Source organism: Trichosurus vulpecula, chromosome 1, assembly GCF_011100635.1.
Source record: "Trichosurus vulpecula isolate mTriVul1 chromosome 1, mTriVul1.pri, whole genome shotgun sequence".
Classification (NCBI taxonomy): Eukaryota; Metazoa; Chordata; class Mammalia; order Diprotodontia; family Phalangeridae; genus Trichosurus; species Trichosurus vulpecula.
The window spans coordinates 490,373,440-490,394,377 of record NC_050573.1 but is presented as its reverse complement, the minus strand read 5'-3'; the positions used below and the strand labels follow the sequence as shown (position 1 = coordinate 490,394,377).

The 20,938-nt window shown below is 33.7% G+C and overlaps 1 protein-coding gene across 6 annotated transcripts in view; it reads left to right on the top strand.

Annotated features, from left to right (window-relative positions):
- The window catches only part of PAM (peptidylglycine alpha-amidating monooxygenase), a 409,388-nt gene that overhangs the window by 338,105 nt on the left and 50,345 nt on the right, over positions 1-20,938 (top strand). For 4 of the 6 annotated variants that reach the window (XM_036737477.1, XM_036737497.1, XM_036737489.1 and 1 more), the window contains 2 exons: positions 1,197-1,514; positions 11,477-11,606. In XM_036737477.1, coding sequence (XP_036593372.1) covers positions 1,197-1,514; positions 11,477-11,606 — 448 coding nt within the window. The remainder of the gene's footprint in view (positions 1-1,196; positions 1,515-11,476; positions 11,607-20,938) is intronic. The other 2 variants (XM_036737505.1, XM_036737514.1) reach the window with 1 other exon arrangement.

Sequence of the window (20,938 nt, the reverse complement as noted above, 5' to 3'; positions counted from 1 at the left end):
TTGAAGAAGGACAAGTTTGGGGAAAATAGAAGTTTTGTTTCGGATATGTTGAGTTTGAAATACGCAAGTCTGCTAGGTGGCGCAGTGGATAAAGCACCAAGCCTGGAATCTGGAAGACCTGAGTTCAAATCCACCCTCAGATACTTACTAGCTGTGGCACTATGGACAAGTCACTTAACCTCTGTTTGCCTAAGTTTCCTCGTTTGTAAAATGAGGATAATAACAGCACCTCCCAGGATTGTTCTGAGGATCAAATGAAATAATATGTGTAAAGTGCTTAGCCTGGCACATAGTAGGTGCTATGTAAATGTCTGTCATTATTAGCTGTTATTATTATCATCACACTGTTGGAAAATCCAGGTAAAGATGTCAAGTTAAGCAATTGGTAATGCCTGACTGTAGTTCAGGAGAACTATTAGGAGTAGATATGTAGATTTGAGAAATAGTTGAACCTATGGGAATTGATCAAATGACCAGGTGAATATAGAGAGAAAAGAGAAGAGGGCTCAAGACAGAGCACTGGGAAATAATCGTGATTAACTAGTTTCGAAGTGTTTTTCTTAAAAATCAGTATTCTTGAATACCATCTTTCCTTGTTCAAAATCACCTGGAATTAACAAATAAAATATAAAGATTTGTGCTTTGTTTCACAAAAACAAATAATGTAGACTTCTGTGGTCTGTTATATGGAAATTGGCCTATACCCGCCAAAAAAGTAGTTTAATTTCCCATGACTTTACACTTGAATAGTATTTGCCTTAAGGAATGATTTCAAATCATCAGAAATTATTCTTTAGATTGTTCCTTTTTGAAGGATTTTGGCTCCAGCTTCCAATTAATCTATCTATTGTAAATATCTTTTATTGAAATTTGCTTTGTAATTATGCGCACATTATTTTGTCCCTACAACTATGTTCTTAGAGGTCACATACTACATTGTCCACTCTTCCCAAAATAGCAAAAATAAAGTTGTCAGTGTATGTGTTCCAGCTTATATTTTGCCTGTTCTTGATTATTATTTTGTTTTTAATGTATGAAAGACTGGAAACAATCTTCTCAATAATAAAAAAGACAAGATGAGACAGGGTATCTTCATAGAACTGTTCTTTTTTCTTTGCTGAAATTTTGGGAAACTTTTCAACCTTGTCATAATCTTGTTTTCCCCTCCCCTTTTATCTTTTCTCTTTTCTGTGCAGGTGATTTCTATTCCCTCATTTCCAAGCTTCTAGGAGAAAGGGAAGATGTTGTTCATGTGCATAAGTATAATCCTACAGAAAAGGCAGAATCAGATCTGGTAGCTGAAATTGCTAATGTAGTACAAAAGAAGGACCTTGACTGGTCCGGTCCCAGAGAGGGAGCCGACCAGAATGTGAGGGGCAATGCTATTCTTGTCAGAGACAGAATTCACAAATTCCACAGACTAGAATCTACCTTGAAACCACAAGAGACCAGACCTTTCTCATTACAACAGCCCTCACGTGATGAGGGTACCCAGGAAACAGAGCACACAGGAGGTGGGTTTGGGGCATCTCACAAGCAATGTAATGCTAATAAGAGTTTCATTAATAAAACCTGAAGGGAATAACCACTGATGGATGAACTAATTTATCAAAAAAAATGACTCACCGATTATTGGAAGCAAGATCCTTCATCTTCTCCCTCCCCATCTTTGAAATGTTTCTCATGCTCTCTTGTTCTCATTCTCATCCACTGTCATAGATTCAATTAGACTGTATAGTTAGATATATAATTTTATATCTATTTTTATTTCTATCTAAGGAATATAGTACATTATTTATATATACAAAACATACCAAAATATAATATTTATTATAAAGCAATATTAATATAAATATATGAAGTGTTTCTATATAATAATACTCATTTGATGGTGTCGTGATTAATTTAAATTTGTGGTTCAAAATCAATTTAAGGTATTTGTTATGTGAAGGGGGAAACAAATTTTGAATGAGAAAAGCTGGTGTGCAAGGAAACTGATTTTTAAGAAAAACACTAATTATGTTTTGTTTTTGTCAAAAATTAAAAAAAAACTTTCATAAATGTTTATTTTATGTGTGCAATATAAATGGGTATGTTTATTTTATAAATAAACAAAAATGTAGTCTTTAGTTCTTCCAGTTCTTTATACTACATTTTAGTGTCCTTAATGAAGACATCATCTATAACTAAAGATTCACATCATTTAATTTTTAATTATATTTATAATCATATAAAAAGCTGAAATATTTTTCAGATACATTAAAAAATGAAAATGATAAATATAGACTACTGCAAAATAGTGTGATTGAGAAACTGTATAAGAAAAAAATGAAACCTCTCAAAAATGATCTAAAGAGATTCTGTCATGCTTACAAACAGTCTAATTGAAATATATTCTATGTATTCATAATAAATATTATATTTTAGTATATTTAGCATATAACATGTATACTTTCATATAAGTATATGTAAATATAAAGTATATTATATACTCTTTATTTCTATTTATGCCTGTTATAAATTATATAAATATTTACATTTAGATAATTTTAAAAATCATAACTACAGTAACCAAAAGTATTTAGATCTATACTTTTGTCTGTCAAGTTTAATTACAACGTGAAAATTCTGCATAAATGAACATTTGTCCATTATACCAAATGAGAAACAATGTAAAACATAATCTGGTGAGCAAATTCCTAGTATGTTAAGTGTTTATATTTCTTTGAAGATAATTAAATCCTTCTCAATGGAATCTTGAGCATTTTTATCCTATTGACTTGTAAAACAACTTCTTTTTATGAGTTTTATTTCTTAAAAGTTGCATTATCTATTACCATCTTAATTGGAAATTCGGGTAGTTATTTCTGAAGAGACATGAAGCTCATCAATACTTATCAGATTTATCTTTAATTCTGACCTTGCTAGATTATAAGTTGAGAGTAATAACTTATTCCCTTCAGGTTTCCATTAGAGCAAGCTATGGGTGCATCATATTTATCTTTAATTGTATTGTGGTCTCTGTGATATTGATTGTGTTTCATGTTACTTGCTAATGTGGAAAGCCAGATAAACTGCATGTGGAAATTATCTCTGAAAAATAACTGATACTTATGCATGGCAATTCTCCTTGCAAGCTAGAAAGACAGTGTTGCTTTCACATGGATTGACATTGCCAAATAAATCTTTGCTGGCAGCCATAAATTATTTATTACCCATCTGATTTCTATTTGTTATTGAAAAATTATAATAGTATATTTTGCTTATGGGTAAGGCTCAAATCTTTGCCTGTTGGGAATGGCCTAGTTGGCCTGAATCAAATGTTTTGAAGATTTTTTAAAAAGGAAAAATCATGTATATCTTCATGAAATTATTTTTTCTAACTTCATTTCACTGACCAACAGGGTTTTGTAAAGACTTCTTATGCTGTATTATCTATCTCAAAGTTATATCATATGTGATATAAAACACAATATCAATAATAATATAATTTTTGAGGGCATATGGCCCATATTTATTATTTCATTAGGGTAGGAATCTACTGATTGGAAAGCGCTCTCTCTCTCTCTCTCTCTCTCTCTCTCTCTCTCTCTCTCTCTCTCTCTCTCTCTCTCTCTCTCTTCCCCTCTCTGCCAGAACTAGTTTTCAACTCCTAAGTATTTTACAGTCTTAAAAAGTTACCTGGGGCACTGATAGGTTAAGTAACATGCCCCAGCTAGTATGTGTCTCAGGCAAGACTTGAACCCTAAGTTTTCATGACTTTAAGCCCAGCCCTGTATCCACTATGCCTTCCTTGCTGCCTCTGTAAAACAAATACTTTTGTGAGATCTTATATTAATATAGTATACATAGACCTGACTTGTGGCAAAGATCAGTTCTGTAGTGCTACTTTGCAATCCAAAATCATGCAGTGATTCTAGGAGTCACCAGTTCACCGTGTTATCTAAAAGTCAATACTGGAAAATTCTGTCCTAGATCTGCCAAGGAATATAAACTATACCAAAACAGTAAATGTAATCTCTGCTTTCTTGGAAATTATAATAATCACTGCTTTGCTCTTCTTTATAATTCTGGTAGCCATGCCAATCTCCACAAGAAGTGGAGCCAGATTTTCTCATTTCTGCAGGTACTCTTTCCTTTCAGAATTTTATCCTCATTGACAAAGGTTATGTGAAGAAGAAAGAGATTTCCCATATACTAGCCTATGATGCCATGCTTCACTAAGATACCAGTAGTCTCCAAGGATCAGTGATCTCCTCAATCTGGGTATTCTCTCTAACAACGAAGATTGTAATTTATCCACTATTAACCATCTTATGTATCTCTTCATGTCCTTCCATGAGTTTGTTGCCGGCGGTCTACTTGTTATGATGGAGGGCTTCCTCATGGTTTGGTTTTATTTGACATGGCGATGATGCCAATTGATCATGAGAGCTCTCCCTCACTTTCATTCCATCATCAATCCATCTTTTTGGTCATTCATTTTAGAAAGTGATTGGATGACATCTTTTATATCTTTTCATTTGCACAATGCCTTATTTATAGTGTGTTACCCTCACTTCATGCCCACTGTGCACCTGGTCATTGCCCTCTGGATAATCTCCAACTCCAGGTTTTTGGAGGACTGTAGTTCCAATGCCCCACAGTCATACAACATGTTTGGGAGAATATTGATGTTAAAATATAGCCTTTGTTTCAGAAAGATCAACACATGAACATTGCAATATCTGTCCAAGATAATATACTGATAGATGAGTTCATAAGTTGTAAGTACAACTGCATCTTGTGGTCTAGACAATAGTAATCTATTTCTGTTTGCTTTTTCTCACTCTGGAAAGTTATGCCAAACAATTTTGAGTGGTTACGGATCTAATTCAGAACACTTTACCATTTAAGAAGGCTTGATGCAGTTAGTCCACTGTCACCAGAAAATAGGAGAATCTGTATGTAGAATGTATGTAGAATCCCTCTTTGATTTGAATTTCAGGAAGAATCTTTTCTATGACAGTAGTGAACACCTTTGGCAAAAATAATCACTCTGTTTTATGCCTTAATTGATATTGAAATCAATAATCAGAGAATTGTCAAACAAGACTTATTCTGTTATATTTTTCAAGGACTCTTACATTATTTTGATATGTGCCTAAGAGACACTTTGCTGGAGAAGAGCCTTTAAAGCTTCCTTTTGTATTAAAAAAAAAGCTTTTTAAAAATAGTCAACATTTGAGATAATTGTATCTTATATTTTCTATACCTTTTAGCCAATATATGTTTGTAAAACTGAAGAAAATGCCTTGCAAAAATCTGCCAGTTTTCTTCAAGGATTCTTTCATTGTGTAGATTGTACTCAAAAAAGTTTAATGTATCTAGGAAAGTAGATATTTGCATCAGTAGGGATTGATATTCTCGTAGTTGCCATTTTTAGTAATACTAAGGTCTGAGGGATTTTTATGTCTGTAGTATTTTTTTCCTCCTCCTTCAGATACATAGATAATCAATCCCTTAGTGCCCTAAAAATTGTGTCACTTTCAGCACAGATTTCCCCCCTGTGTATGTGTTTGTGTAGCTGCTTTTCTCATCCTTGTTTTCTTCTAAATTGCCATTTCCACTTCCTCCAGAATCACATCTGAGACTGATTTTAGAGTCCAAAAGTATAGTATCCATGGTCCTAGATGGTGAAAAAGATTCATTATTTTTAAAAAAAAATCTTTGCAGACCTTTTCCAAATTTTTTTCTATCTCTTGTTCTTCCAGTTTCATCCTTGGGGAGACTTTTTGCATCTCTTGCCAAGCTTTTTAGAAACTTGTTTTCCCTCCACTATTTTTCATTGTTTTTTGAGACAGTTCCACTTATCATTATCTACTATCTTTCATACAAATGAATTTATTTCTCATACCTTTGTTGTCTATTGATGCCCTTGTTTGTTTGTTTGTTTGATAAGTTGCTTAGTGTTTTCTAAGAAGTTGGTGTTTTTTACACTTTAACCTTCTCATGATGGTAATTGATTTACTGTCACCAAACTTAAGTAGGAAATAGTTACAATTTTCCCCAGAGAGGGGAAGGGGCATCTCAGTTATTTTATTAGGTCAAGTTGGAGTTGCTTTCATTAATGTCATATTTATTTTTCTACCTTTGTATTGATTTTATTCTTTTCTCTAATAAATAAGTGGTCTGACTACATGTACAGATGATTCAGGATTAACTACAATATCAGTAACAAGTCATTTCCTGTTAAAATATGCTTCATTTTAATGATGTGAAGTTAGAGAGAGAGCTGTGTTAAATCCACAAGTGTTTAACCTTTCTCATTGCTTACTCAAACCATATTTTTAGAATATTTTTCACAATCCTTGCCTATACCCACCTTTCCATTAAAATAACAGTTTTTAAGCATATTTGTTGATTTGAGTTGGAGTGTTTCATTAATTTCTTGAAAGAATTCCTTTACTTCTTCTTCTGCAATAAATATTGGCACCAATGATGCATTTTTTAAGGTGGATTTTTTGTAAATATTTATCATGAGAACATCATGCAATATAAGATGACCAGAGGTCATATGAAATGATCTTTTTTGTTGCCTTTAGATGTATGAGTATACCAACTTTACCAGTTCTTTTATTTCCCTCTCTAAAAAGAACCTGCCATCCATCTCTCCATTTAGCTACTTTCCTTTTGTCCTTTAATTTGATTTATGTGATATGATTCAATTCCTCTAGTAAAATGTCCATTTGACAAGAATCTCATATTTAAAGTAATAAAATCTGTCATTATTCCTAGATGGCCTAGAGACTGTGATGCTGTATATCCTCTGTCCCTTTGCTGCAACTCTGTCACCATTGCTGCCAAAGTATAATGGTGCCTTAGAAAACCTAGGGCCATTTTGCATTTTTCTTCATTACATGGGTTGTATTACCAAAAGATTCATCAATAAGGGTCCAGTCTACTAATGATGAACCTCTCCATGGTCGTAGTTGGATTCTCAGAAAACAGATATAATCTACTGCTATGACCACATTTGAAAGTTTTCTAGCAAACTATTTGTTCTACTTGCCTAGCCTTGAGAACCCAGAATAGGAACCATAACACAATATGGCATCAGTGGAGCGCTTTGTGAAGGACAGAATCTTCTAAAAAAATTGAATAGTTTGTGGGGCTTTTTTGCTAACATAGTACTTTTACCTATGCCCTCAAATTTTTTTTTCTATTTGTTGTAAACCAGCAAAGATTATAAATTATAAATTTTAAGCCATAACAGCAAGCTACCATAATCACTATATGTTTTTTAATTTTCATTTTTATTTTCAGTTCCAAATTCTCTCCCTTCTTCTACCCCTTCTCCCACTCATTTAAAGGCAAGAAATGTGATAGTCATTATACATATGAAGTCATGCAAAACATAGTTCTGTACTAGCCAGATCATCATTATATTTTATTACCCTCCAAATCTATGTGATTTTCTTGGATTGCCATGCACTTTGCGTATTGTGTAATGTGAAAAATATTTAATTTTGTGGACTTGAGAAGCAAATGCAAATTCATTATCCCTGAACTTCATGTGGTTAAAATTTTTCCTCTAATACCTCCTTGACATTTACATGACATGACTTGAATATTGAGGAAATAAGATCTTTAGTTGCTCTTACTCTCGTCTTACATTTTCCTCTTCAAAAGAGGAAAATTGAATTAAATTTAAAATTAAATTTCTCTTGTTATTAAATATATATAGCTACATTTGTGTCTATGATATTTGATAAGTAAACACAAAACTTTGCTATATTTAAGTTCTACTATTCTCATCACAGATGCAAATTATCATTTTATTTAACCTCATTTCCTTGAGCAACTTTCCCTCCAATCCATCTGTTTTATCACTTTGAGTCTCACTTGTTCTTGTCTTGATATGATTTTGCAAGGTAATTTCTATTGACCTGTCAGTCTCAGAATGATGTAATATTGGACCAAATTTACATCTTTTGAAAATAATGTTCCTAATCTTTACATCTCTCCAAGCCCCAAATCACAATAGACGTTAAACTTTCTAATTTTTTTCTTTATTAATAAACACATTAAAATATTAGTATCCAAATGTCTAAAATTAAACTTAAAAATCCAGTTTGGGATTAAGCAAAACAAAAAAAAAACAAAACTTGGATAAAGTTTTATGGCCACAAGTTCTGTCACAGTGTCTGTTCTTCGTTGAATACAACATAGCTTATTTTCTTCTTGTCTTATCTGTAAATATTTGTGGTAATGTTTTGTTTAATTATTGTACTTACCATAACTTCTGAAAAATGCCATAGTCTCTGACTGAAATGAAGCATGCTTTCTTCACTGGAGAAAAATCTAGAAATATATAATAATAAATTATAGACTTTTCCTCTCTTTGAGTCTAAATGTGAAGAATCATTTAATATGAAATTAAGTCAGAGTTCTGACTTTAAAATGAGATTTTATTGTGTATTGGGGAAATGATTAACCTTCTAAAGGGTTGCAAGTAATTATACTGGGAAGCTGGTATTGTTCTCTTAAATAATTTTCTTCATTTATCAGATATGTTCAATAATCTCTTTGAGATATATTATGAAATTTTAGCAGCAGTCCTTAATTTTTTCATTAAAGCAATAAAGAATTTCAAATAAATATTATGGAATATGAAAAATATCCTTTCCCCTCTGTGACTGATAAAAGCATTCTTCTTAGAGCAACACAAATTATTCATTGTAAGTCAAATATGCCATTGTGGGAAAAATACCATTTTAAGTGATGGGTGTATTTTCACATGATTGTTCAAAATCACAAGAGTTGCTAGTGAACCATTTAGCAACAATTACTCCTTCATGTTTGTTTTGATTTTCTAATAGTATTTTTCCTCTGAGATTCTCTCAAATTCAGGTTGCTTTACAAACATTAAGCTGGACATAATCACACTCAAGTGATTCAAGTAACTGACTGGAATCAGGTAAACTGACATCCAGACATGGGAGTATTTGCCCAACATCATGTGGAAGAAATTTAATATAATGCAGGATCTGGGAGTACAAGTCTTCTTTCTTGACATGGGATAATAATAGTACCAATCTCAGAGAATTTTTGTAGGAATGAAATTAAAAGAAATGATTTATGTACAACATTTTGTAAACCCTAAAGTGCTATATAAATGTGAGCTGTTTTTACTACTCAACATAATATTCACAGGCATCATAACTGTAATTTTGAACATTCTCAGGCTTCCATGTTCCAAATTTGAAGTGAGAACCAAAGTTATTCACCTTGAAATTTAATTTAGTAAACGAATAAAATGCAGTAAAACTTTATTGATAGTGACTACCTTTTGACAAGAATAGAGCAAAACAGAGTTGAAGAAATATATCAGTAAGAAACTATCTATACCCATATTTTGCCCTACCTAACCTATCTGAACTCTTGGCAAGTTGACTATATGATGATAATATCAAAGAATTATACATTTAGTGCTTAAAAGAGATCACAGAGGTCATCTAGTCCAACTGCTTCATTTTATTGTTGAGGAACTAGGGTATAGGAAGACTAAGTAATTTGTCCCAGGTTACACAAATAGTTAAGCAGCAGAGTCAAGACTGGAATTGAGGTCCTCTGAATGGAAATCCAGCATTTTTTCCACTGCCTCTCTTCTTTAATACATGATTAAGTTGAGCCAGGTAATAATAGCAAGGATAGGAGCTGCAATTAATATTTATATTTTTGACAGAACACATTTCTACTTACCAATTAAACCATTATACCAGTAAGTTCAGATTTTTTTGTCTAGACAGTCTAAATGAATAAGAGATTTTAAAAGTCAGCTATTTTAAGTAAATTCTATTCCTCAGCGCAATTGAAAATAAATAAACTTATCCTTCATTCATGCCATGTTTGAGAAATTTCTTCAGCATTTACCCAGAAATGAAATCTTGTGTCTATCAAAACTGTTTCTCAGTGAGTAAGAGCCTCGCCACCCCATACAGTTTTCTATAATTATTCTCAGTTTCTGTGAAAATTCACTATCGATGTTCTCTTTTCTAAAAGTTATCCAGGCCCTTATCACGTATACCACAATGAACAGGACAAATGATGTTCAAATTATTAAATTTTCTACTTCTTATCCCAAGTTTTATGAAGAAGGCTATGGAAGTGATTCGTTAAAATGAGATTTGATGATTATCTGTAGATTACAAAGACTTGTTCTGTACTTGTCACCAATTTGCATAGATATTTAATAATTGCCCAATAAATAAATTTTCACTTGAGTTCGGGGGAAGTATTCTAATTTCATCAAGAGTCTTAACAAGTTCTGTTCCTCTCACTCTCCTCCAAGAGAAAATAATGAAAAAGAAACATTAAAGGAGAGTACCTCTACCACCAATTTGACAGTAACCAACTGTCAAATGGAATTAAGACTAGTACAATGGATAATCAGTGGATAACTTGTGGTATATAATTCACAAGCATCAGACAATCAAAAGTTACTCAGAAGCCATACCATAATATTAAGCAGCCATGCTTGTAGTTCAATTTTTCATACCTTTTCATCAGGTTTATAAATGTAGGGCACATTTGATATAATGACTTGACGAATACCTTTTCCAAAAATTCCCTATTAAAATTATTTCAGATTTATTGTCATGTTACAGAAAGAGGCCAATTTAAAAATGTCAAAAAGAGAGCTGTCTAAATTGATCTTCAGTGACTCAAGGATAGCCAGATTATATATGTATTTTATTAAAAGGAAGGGGGCATATTGTATAATATAATAATAGTTAACAGGTATATTGCACTTTAAAGTTTATGAAACACTTTACATATGGTATCTTGTTTGAGCCTCACAATAACTTTGTGAGGTTAAGTACTACAGATACTCTTATCCGCATTTTACAGATGAGGCTCAGAGAGGTTACGCGACTTGCTCATGGTCACACAGCTAGTAAGTGTCATAGGCGGGATTCAAACACATGTTTTTTTCGTTCCTAGTCCAGCGCTCTGTCCACTATGTCACACCCCCTTTTTTGTAGCTTAGGATGCCATTGGCTTATGCATGAATTGCATTTTATCAAGAAATACACTGCTTGATTAAATGCAATGGCCAGTCTTGCCTCTGGAGGACCAGTGATACTCACTTCCTTCCTCTCAGTAGTGAAGTGGTGGACTCCAGGTATGGAATGTTGCATATGTTATCAGGTGCAGTTGCTGTGATGGTTGACTTTAACTGTTTTTCTTTGTTCAAGGGAGGGTTCTACTGGGGGCTCTGGGAAGTGAAAGTAATGTGAAAACAAAAAAGCATCAATAAAACATTTTTAAGTTAATAAAATGATATGGCTTGTTTTTTTTTTTTTAGTTTCCATGCATCTAGTAATATTATTGCATGTGACAAAAATTATTTTGCTTATACAATCAATATATACCCTTGTGGCTTCCTACTAACTTTATTTTCCATGTCAAATATATTAATTTATTTTTGTAGATTTCCATGTAGAAGAGGCACTGGATTGGCCTGGCGTTTACCTCCTACCAGGACAGGTTTCTGGAGTGGCCCTGGACTCGAATAACAATCTAGTTATTTTCCATAGAGGTGATCATGTTTGGGATGGAAAGTAAGTTAATATCTTTTAACGGGGTGAATTGAAAGGAAAATTGGCTCCATCATTTTCCTTAAAAATCGGGGTGAGTTGGTAAGAATAGTTAACAATTCTCTCTGTTCTTGATTTTCATTTTTGAATTATTATTTTTAGTTTTAGTTTACAACATTCAGTTCCATATTTAGTTTACAACATTCAGTTCCATAGGTTTTTGGGTTCCAAAATTTCTCTCCCTCCCACTCCTCCTCCCTCCCCCCCAGGATGGCATGTAATCCAATGTAGGTTCTATATATACATGTACCTCACATTGAACTTATTTACATAATAGTCCAGTTGTAAAGAAGAATTATAACCAATGGAATGAATCATGAGAAAGGGGAAACGGAACCAAAAAAGAAGGAAAAAAAAGAGAGCAAATAGTTTGCCTCAATCTGCATTCATACTCCATAATTCTCTCTCTGGATGTGCATAGCTTTTTCCATCATGAGTCTTTTGGGGCTGTCTTTGAACCTTGCATTGATGAGAGGAGCCAAGTCTATCAAAGTTAGCCCTTACAGATACCGTGTGTCTATAATTGTGTATATTGATCTCCTGGTTCTGCTCCCCTCACTCAGCATCAGTTCATATAAGTCATTCCAGGTTGTAATGAAGTCCGTCTGCTCCTCATTTCTTATAACACAATAGTATTCCATTACATTCATATACCACAACTTGTTTAGCCATTCCCCAATTGATGGGCATTTCCTTGATTTCCAATTCTTTGCCACTCCAAAAAGAGCTGCTATAAATAATTTTGTACATATGGGTCCCTTTCCCACTTGTGTGCTCTCTTTGGGATACAGCCCTAGAAGTGGTATTGCCTAGGTCAAGGGGTATGCACATTTTTTAGCCCTTTGGGCATTGTTCCAAATTGCTTTCCAGAATGGCTGGATCAGTTCACAACTCCACCAACAATGTAACAGTGTTCCAGTTTTCCCACATCCTCCCCAACATTTATCATTTTCTTGTTTTGTCATCTTAGCCAATCTGACAGGAGAGATGTGGTACCTAAGAGTTGTTTTGATTTGCATTTCTCTAATCAATAGTGATTTAGAGCATTTTGTCATGTGCCTGTATATATCTTTAATTTCTTCTTCTGAAAACTGCCTGTTCATATCCTTTGACCATTTATCAATTGGGGAATGACCTGTATTCTATAAATTTGGTTCAGTTCCCTATATATTTTAGTTATAAGGCCTTTATCAGAGACACTGGTTGTAAAGATTTTTTCCCAATTTTCTGCTTCCCTCCTAATCTTTATTGCATTGGCTTTGTTTAGGCAAAAACTTTTCAATTTAACATAGTCATAATTATCCATTTTGTATTTTGTAACACTCTGTATCTCTTGTTGGGTCATGAATTGTTGCCTTTCCCATAAATCTGACAGGTAAACTATTCCTTGCTCTCCCAAATTGCTAATAGTATCAGCCTTTATTCCTAAATCATAAACCCATTTTGACTTTATTTTGGTATATTGTGTAAGATATTGGTCTATGCCCAGTTTCTGCCATACTATTTTCCAATTTTCCCAGCAGTTTTTGTGAAATAGTGAATTCTTAACCCAGAAGCTGGATTCTTTGGGTTTATCAAAGAGTAGATTGCTATAGTTGTTGACTTGTGTCTTACGTACCTAAATTATTCTACTGATCCACCACTCTGTTTCTTAGCCGAAACCAAATAGTTTTGATGACTGCTGCTTTATAATACAGTTTAATATCTGGTATAACTAGACCACCTTCCCTAGCATTTCTTTTCATTAATTCCTTTGATATTCTGGACCTTTTGTTCTTCTAGATGAATTTAGTTATTATTTTATCCAGCTCTGTAAAATAATTTTTTGGTAGTTTGGTTGGTATGGCACTGAATAAGTAAATCAATTTAGGTAAAATTGTCATTTTTATTATATTAGCTCTGCCTAACCACAAGCAACTGATGTTTTTCCATTTATTTAGATCTGACTTTATTTGTGTGAGAAGCATTTTGTAATTATGTTCATATAGGCCCTGGGTTTGTCTTGGCAGGTAGACTCCCAAATATTTTGTAGTGTCTATATCCATTTCACTTTCATTTTCAAGGTAAGATCATATCTGATCAGCATATCTGAAAACTAGGTGTTGCAGTGGACAACAATAACAAACCACCATTTATATACCTACATACGCGCACACACACACACACACACACATGTAGTGCCTGCTGTGTGCCTCTTTGTTGCTCAAGTTGGTAATAAATAGTGGAAGGAAGGTAGACAGAACTCTGTGTAGGTGTAATGAAAACATCTAGGTTTTCATGGAAGGTAGGAAAAACATCCTTATCAAAGTGAAAAACAACTTATTTCAAATCAAGGTTATGTATGTTTACTACAGATATGTATGTTACAAATATGTGTATTACATATCTGTTTATTGCCTATTTGGATATCACATGTATATTACATGTTATGTGCATGTTACACATATATTATGTGTATGGAAAATAGGCATTCTAACTAAAAACAAGTGAAGAGCCGGGCTCTACCATTACTATTTGACATAGATTTAGAAATGATAGCTAAAGTTATAAGACAAGTTATAATTTAAGGGAACAAGCATTGATAAAGACAGTTCAAGAATTCAATGGATCTTGAATCATCAATATGAACGTTCCTTCTGTCGGTGCCAGTCAGACCGATCCATCCATGACTTTTCATTCTGTATCATTCTTATCCATATTGTCCCAAAGATCCTTCACAAATGTTCTACTCAGAATGCTAAAGGCCTTCCTTTAGATGTTTTGCTTTCCAGTTAGAGAGCTCAGGATATCCACCATTTGTTGCCTGACTAGCCTTCTGCCTTTTCAGGTTGTATATCTCCTTGATGTTATACCAAACACTATTTCTTACACATAGGTCACTGTTGGAAATATTTTGCAGCCTACTTGTTCCCACCATATGTCTCTCCTTTGAATCTGTGGAGATTATGGTATTCACAACTTTTAGCATATTAACAGATAGATAGCATCACATGAAAGATATTTGTGGCAAAAACAAAACAAAAACACACCCGCAGGTTTTTGTGCTGGGAAAGATCTCAGGATCTTTGAAAGCACTGCATCATTTCGCAGGTGCTATCTAAACTGGTCTTTTTATTTTCAAATCTGAACCCAACTTGTTATCTATTTCCACTGTCTATCCTAGATATATCCACTGATATAGTAACTTAATAACTGGCCATTCAGCTGCATATCACAGACATTTTTCATTTATTTAGCTTTTCCTCTAGAGGTCATTTTGCCAATTTCACTGAGGGAACATTGTAACATTCCAAAGTTTGATGCCCTCTTCACAGAACCTTCCATAGAGAGATGTACAGAAAGAATCTCATTTTCTGGGAATACCTTTTCCATGCTCATTGCTCAGAATATCAACCATGACAGTGGAGGTGAGCCTCTTCTATGTTTTGATTGAAGTTAGTAATTTTGAAGTTAGTCATTTAACAAAGTTAATTCTGTGATTGCACTTAGCAAGGCAAGGAATCCTTTGTGGTCTTACCATGAAAGACCCCCCTTTTGGAAGAGCCATGGAAGGTTACATTTTGTGTTATTGAGCAGAAAGAAATAGGGAGGTTAGAAGTTCTATAAAAATCTGCTTTCATCATCAGTCACAGTGAAGCTACCACAGCTGGATTCAAAGAGCTCAGTCTCTGACCCTCAAAATAAGAAGTAGAAATGACATTTAAGGAAATGAAATCTTGGAGAGAACAAATACAAACTGATGAAGACTATTCTGGAGATAAAACAGTCTTGAAAACACTTAATCATTGAACACATTGTACCATTATATAAGAGATCAGAATGAGATGAAGATACTAAAAGAATGGAAAAAAGAATGGACAACGTTAACAAAAGACCACTGAGTGGATATCAGTAACTATTGACCATATATCTACTCTGTCATCATTACAGTGTCTTTATGAGAATTACTTACATTACCAAAAGTATCCTTGATAAAATCTAAAAAGGGAATAAGCAGTTTTCTGCAAATAATTTTCTACAGCAGGCACATCTTTTTTTAGTCATATGGTCAACTAAAAGGTATAGAAATTAAGTACTCTCTGTTGATTAGAAAGAAGAGATTAAAATATCTCAGTTTGAAGATGTTGTATGATGGTATAATTAGAAAATTTAGACTTAACAATCAAAAAGCTAGAGATTAAAATAGTGAGATAAATTTACCAAAAAAATCAACATTCCGTTATCATTGAATAAATTATTTAAATGAATGTCTACTACCACAATGATACAATGTATCAATTCTTGGGCATACATACATATGCACACATATATACACACACATGTAAACTATAAAATAACTTCAAGAGAAATAAAGTAAGTACTAAATTATTGAAGAGGTAATCACTGCCTATGATCAGTTAAGTAATATAGTGAAATGGTAGCACTACGTAAACTCATTTATAGATTTAATGCAGAGTTAACAAAGCTCTGTTATTCTTTTGTTTGTAATATTCTTACCTGAAGTTACTTTTATGCCTGTTGCTTTTCAGAGGGGTTAATACTGGTATCCTGTTAAAGAAATATAGTAGATTTTTTTAATAACCAGAACTCTATTTTTGTATATAAAGTGAGTTAATTTTGCTGAATTTAGTAATAAAGTATTATAACTACTAGGAGATGTTAAGTATTTGCTTCAATGTATGGCTACAGTACTTTTTTCAAGTTATTCTGCTTATATCTTTTGGGCAGACTGATCAGTTTTAATCAGTTCTACATGGCAGTATCTTTGACCATGACTAGTACTACTAGAAGTTAAAATCATTTCAGTGAACATTTATGAAGCACTTACTTGCTGTGCAAGGTTTATAAAACGTAGTTCTTTCTCTCATAGAACTTACAGTCCAGTTGAAGTTTATGAGACATACGTATAGATAACTATAACATAAAATAAAACATGAACTCATTAGCAAAGTACCAATGAAGTGCTGCATGAGGTTTGAGCAGGATGGCTTTTTAGCTTTAAATGTAAAACTCTCCCTTATTTGCCTCTGACTCAAACCACATTTAAACCCCATCTCTTACCACTCCCCTTCATGAAGGCTGTCTGTGGTCCTCCCAAAGTGGACATAGACCTTCCTTGAAGCTGACATTCAGTATATTGTCTCCATACATTTGCATGTGATGTTACCCATGCAGAGAATGCCTTCACTTCTCCTGTGTGCTTCTTGTGATGTAAGTCTTCCTTTCTTCAGGATTCAACTCAGATGCTGCATCCTCTGTGAAGAGTGCACTGCCTGTCTCTCCTTCCTCAGATCTTTTGTTTTTGTCTTTGTATTCCTAGTACCAGCACAGTGCCTTGCACATGGCAGGAAATTAATACATGTTTCTTGAATTGAACTAAAAAGATCATAGGCTAGAGTGGAGATGAGAAGAGCAAGGGACGTGGTAGTGTTAGGGAAAGCTTAATAGAAGAGGTGACACAGGTTAGGTTTTAAAGGATGTGTATGAATTTACCTCTTGGAGGAAGGAAAGGAGGGACATTCTAGGCATAAGAAATGGCAGGAGCCAAAGTACAAAAGTAGGAAAGCAAAGTTCTGCTTTGGGGGACAGGAGATAGTCCAATTTGGTTAGAGTCCATTGAGGGGGAACAATATGAGATATGACTGGAAAAGTAGTTTAGTGCAAAATAGGGAAGAGAAAGGCACAAAGTTTGAACTTCACTTGATAGGCAATAGAGAGCCATTGGGAATGTTTAGCAAAGGGGTGACACCATCAGATATACATAAACAAAGATTAGTGTGCCACTGGTATGAATGATGGATTTAAGGAAAGAGAGAATACCATCAGGAAAACCTGATAGAAGCAGTCATGTGGTAATGAGGCTCTGAACTCGGATAGCTAATAGCAGTGCTAGAAAAGAAAGAATCAATGTACAGATACTGTGAAGGTAGAATGGACAATATTTGGTAATTGGTTATCATATGAGAGATGAAGAAGGCAGATTCAGAGGTGACAGACTTTGAATGTCTATGTTACACTATAAACAGTTCTATCACCACATTCAGAAAAAGAGCCTCTAGGTATAAACTATATAATTTAAAATGAATTCCCACAATCTAATTTTTACTCTGACCCTGAGTGGAGTAGTCTGCTTTTCTTCCTACAATCACTTCTATTAACTCCTGTCTCCATTCCTTCTTTTTCTTTTCTTTTCATCTTATCTACTTCCACTATCTTGCTGGATTTTTTTAAGACTGTGAGCAAATCAAGCAAGATTATGAAAGCCTGCCCTGAATTTTGGCGTATGCTTTGAATTTCACTAGATTGTCGATATAATGCCCATTCAAAGGCATTTTATATAGTCCTATGAGAACTAGCCTTACAGATAAAGGGAACTTTTGTAATATCGTCTAAATTATACTAGATAAATCTTTCCTTCTTTCATTTATAAAAATAGAGTGCTTGGGGAGTGTCAAGGCCTATATTAAGTTTAACTGATGGTTTCTTATTTTGAAGAGATATTGATTTAAGCTTTTCCTAAATGCCCCAGTGTGTGTGTGTGTGTGTGTGTGTGTGTGTGTGTGTGTGTATCCTCCCCAATGCCCTTTCATAACAGATTGTGAGTTGTCTCTTAAGTTTTTTATCTTGAAATCTGGAAATTAGAACATTTCTAATTTCAAAGCAGACAATTGAATACAACATTTTGATTTTTAAGGACCTAATGATATTTTTAACAAATTAATTTAAAAGTAACCTGTTGGTAGACAATTTTGTACTTTCTTCACTTTAAGGAAGCTTCCTCTATTTTCCAAATGGATTTCCAGTCACATTTTACCCAACAGGAAAATTACAGCACTATTTCCAACTATGGCTAAAGCTAAAGATGCAGTTTCCTATCTTATGTTATGGCTATTCTAAGTAAGTACCAAGGGCTTGACATTTTTTAAAGTGGAAAGCAAAAGTCACCCTAGGTGAGTAGATATTGCTCTACAAAACAAGAACTATCCATGTAGGAATGGTTTCTGTGCAAATAATAATAACCATAATGATACTTCAATTCTCTAAGTAACCATGATTTTCACAGGTATATTTTATGGATACTCCTTTTGCCAATTGCAGACTTAAAATGTTATTTTGGAAGTTGCTGCAACCAAAATAATCATTACCCTGCGACCAGTCTTTTGGTGATAGGCTAGGCTGATCCAGAGATAATAAACACAGTTTCTTGCCAAGTCCATAATCTAAACCTTTACAGTAAGATAGAACCTGCCAGAGCTTTTAGCATATCATCTATAAAAATCCAGGGTTCCTTCCACAACCGCATAAGACATTGGCGTAGGACTTTAGCAGAGGAATACTAATAATAAAAATAAACATTTATATAACAATTTTGCAAATTTTATAGCCTTTTATAGTTTATAAAATACCTTCCTCATATCCCTGTTTATTATTATTCTAATTTTATTTAAAAAAAGATTTAAAAAGATAATGTTACTAACCCAAGGTCACACAGATAGTAAGTGGCAGAACAAAGATACTGACTCATTTCCTTACCCCAAACCTTATTCTCTCTGCTATACTACATGATGTAAGTGTTGATTCAAGCCAAACAAAATCCATTTATTTAGGAATCCAGATGTCATCTGGATTGCCATTTGTAAACGGAGTCCAGCTTCTTTTTTTAACTTGAATTTTATTTTTAATTTATGGAATAAAGCAAGCATTTTCATAACACAGAATGATCAAAGATGATTGTACATGAAACTGTAAGTCTGCTATGCGCAACTTGCTATTCCTTTCAAATATACAAGAAAATTCTCACATAAATTTCTTTTCTTCTTCCCTCCCACTCCTCCCCTAGAGATGGCTACCATTAGACACAAATAAGCATGTGTGTATATATATATATATATATGTATATGTATATGTGCATATACATATGTAATTATTCCATACATCTATTTATCAGTTCTTTCTCTGGATACAGTTAGCATCTTTTTTTATATGTCCTTTATAGTTAATTTGGGCATTTATAAGAGACAGAATAATTTATATGCTCAAAGTTATTCTTAAAACAATGTTGCTGATACTGCATACAGTGTTCTCTTGGTTCTGCAGTCTTCATTGTTCCCTGTTTTTCTAAAATCATTGAGCTCATCATTTCTTATAGCACAATAGTATTCCATCAAAATTATATACCACAGCTTGTTCAGCCATCTCCCAACTGGTGGGCATCCCTGCCATTTCCAGTTCTTTGCCAATGCAAAGAGAGCTGCTATAAACATTTCGAAACATATAGTTTCCTTTACTTTTTCCCTAACCATCTTTGGAAATAGTTCAAGTAATGGTATTGCTGGATCAAAGGGTATGAATAGTTTCATAACTTTTTGGGCGTAATTCCAGATTGCTCTCCAAAATGGTTGGATCATTTCACAATTCCACCAACAATGAATTAGTGTCCTAAGTTTTCCATGTCTTCTCCAACGTTTGTCACTTTCCCCTTCTATCATTTTATCCAGTCTGGTAGGTATAAAATGATATCTCAAAGTTGTTTTAATCTGCATTTCTCTGATCAATAATGATTTAGAGCATTTTATATGACTATAAATTGTTTTGATTTCTTCATTGGAAAACTGCCTGTTCATATCCATTAACCATTTATCAGTGCTGGTCTAGAGGAAATCCAAATAACTATAGAGTATTTGACCTAATAGTTGTCATCCTCTGAGGATTTATTTTTAAGATGCGAGAGTGTCTATGAGCAGATTTATTCGTTAATTACATTTTGTAAATTACTATCACCTCTTTACCCTTCACGTACTTCCAGCGGTAGAAATATTTATTATTTCTTTCTCCTTTTGATTTTCTTTTTGTTTGCTTTGTCCTCTAGAGTGGAAAAAAAATTCTGCTCCTCCACAGAATATCATCTTATCTCTTCAGAAGTCTTGTTGAATTATTGTTGCATTATTTTTCATGAGCTATAGGCTCACGATTTTATACTAACGTGTCAGTCAACAAGCGTTTACGCATTGTTTACTATATTCTAGATACCGTGCTTACATGTGCACAGTCATGTTGCTTTCCATGTGATGTGTGAGAAGATAAACAACATTTGTATGATTACTTTTCCCTCTCTTCAGTGAAGGGAGGACACTCTTCTTGGAATATTCAACTTCTCTGATGTATAGCGAGTAGCTATGGTGGTAAGATACTTGCAAAACTGGATATGGGATGGAAATTGAATTCCTGAAGCTATGACCATTTGAGGACATTAAATAAAATCCCATATAACTTTTCCATGCAATCTTTCCCATGCT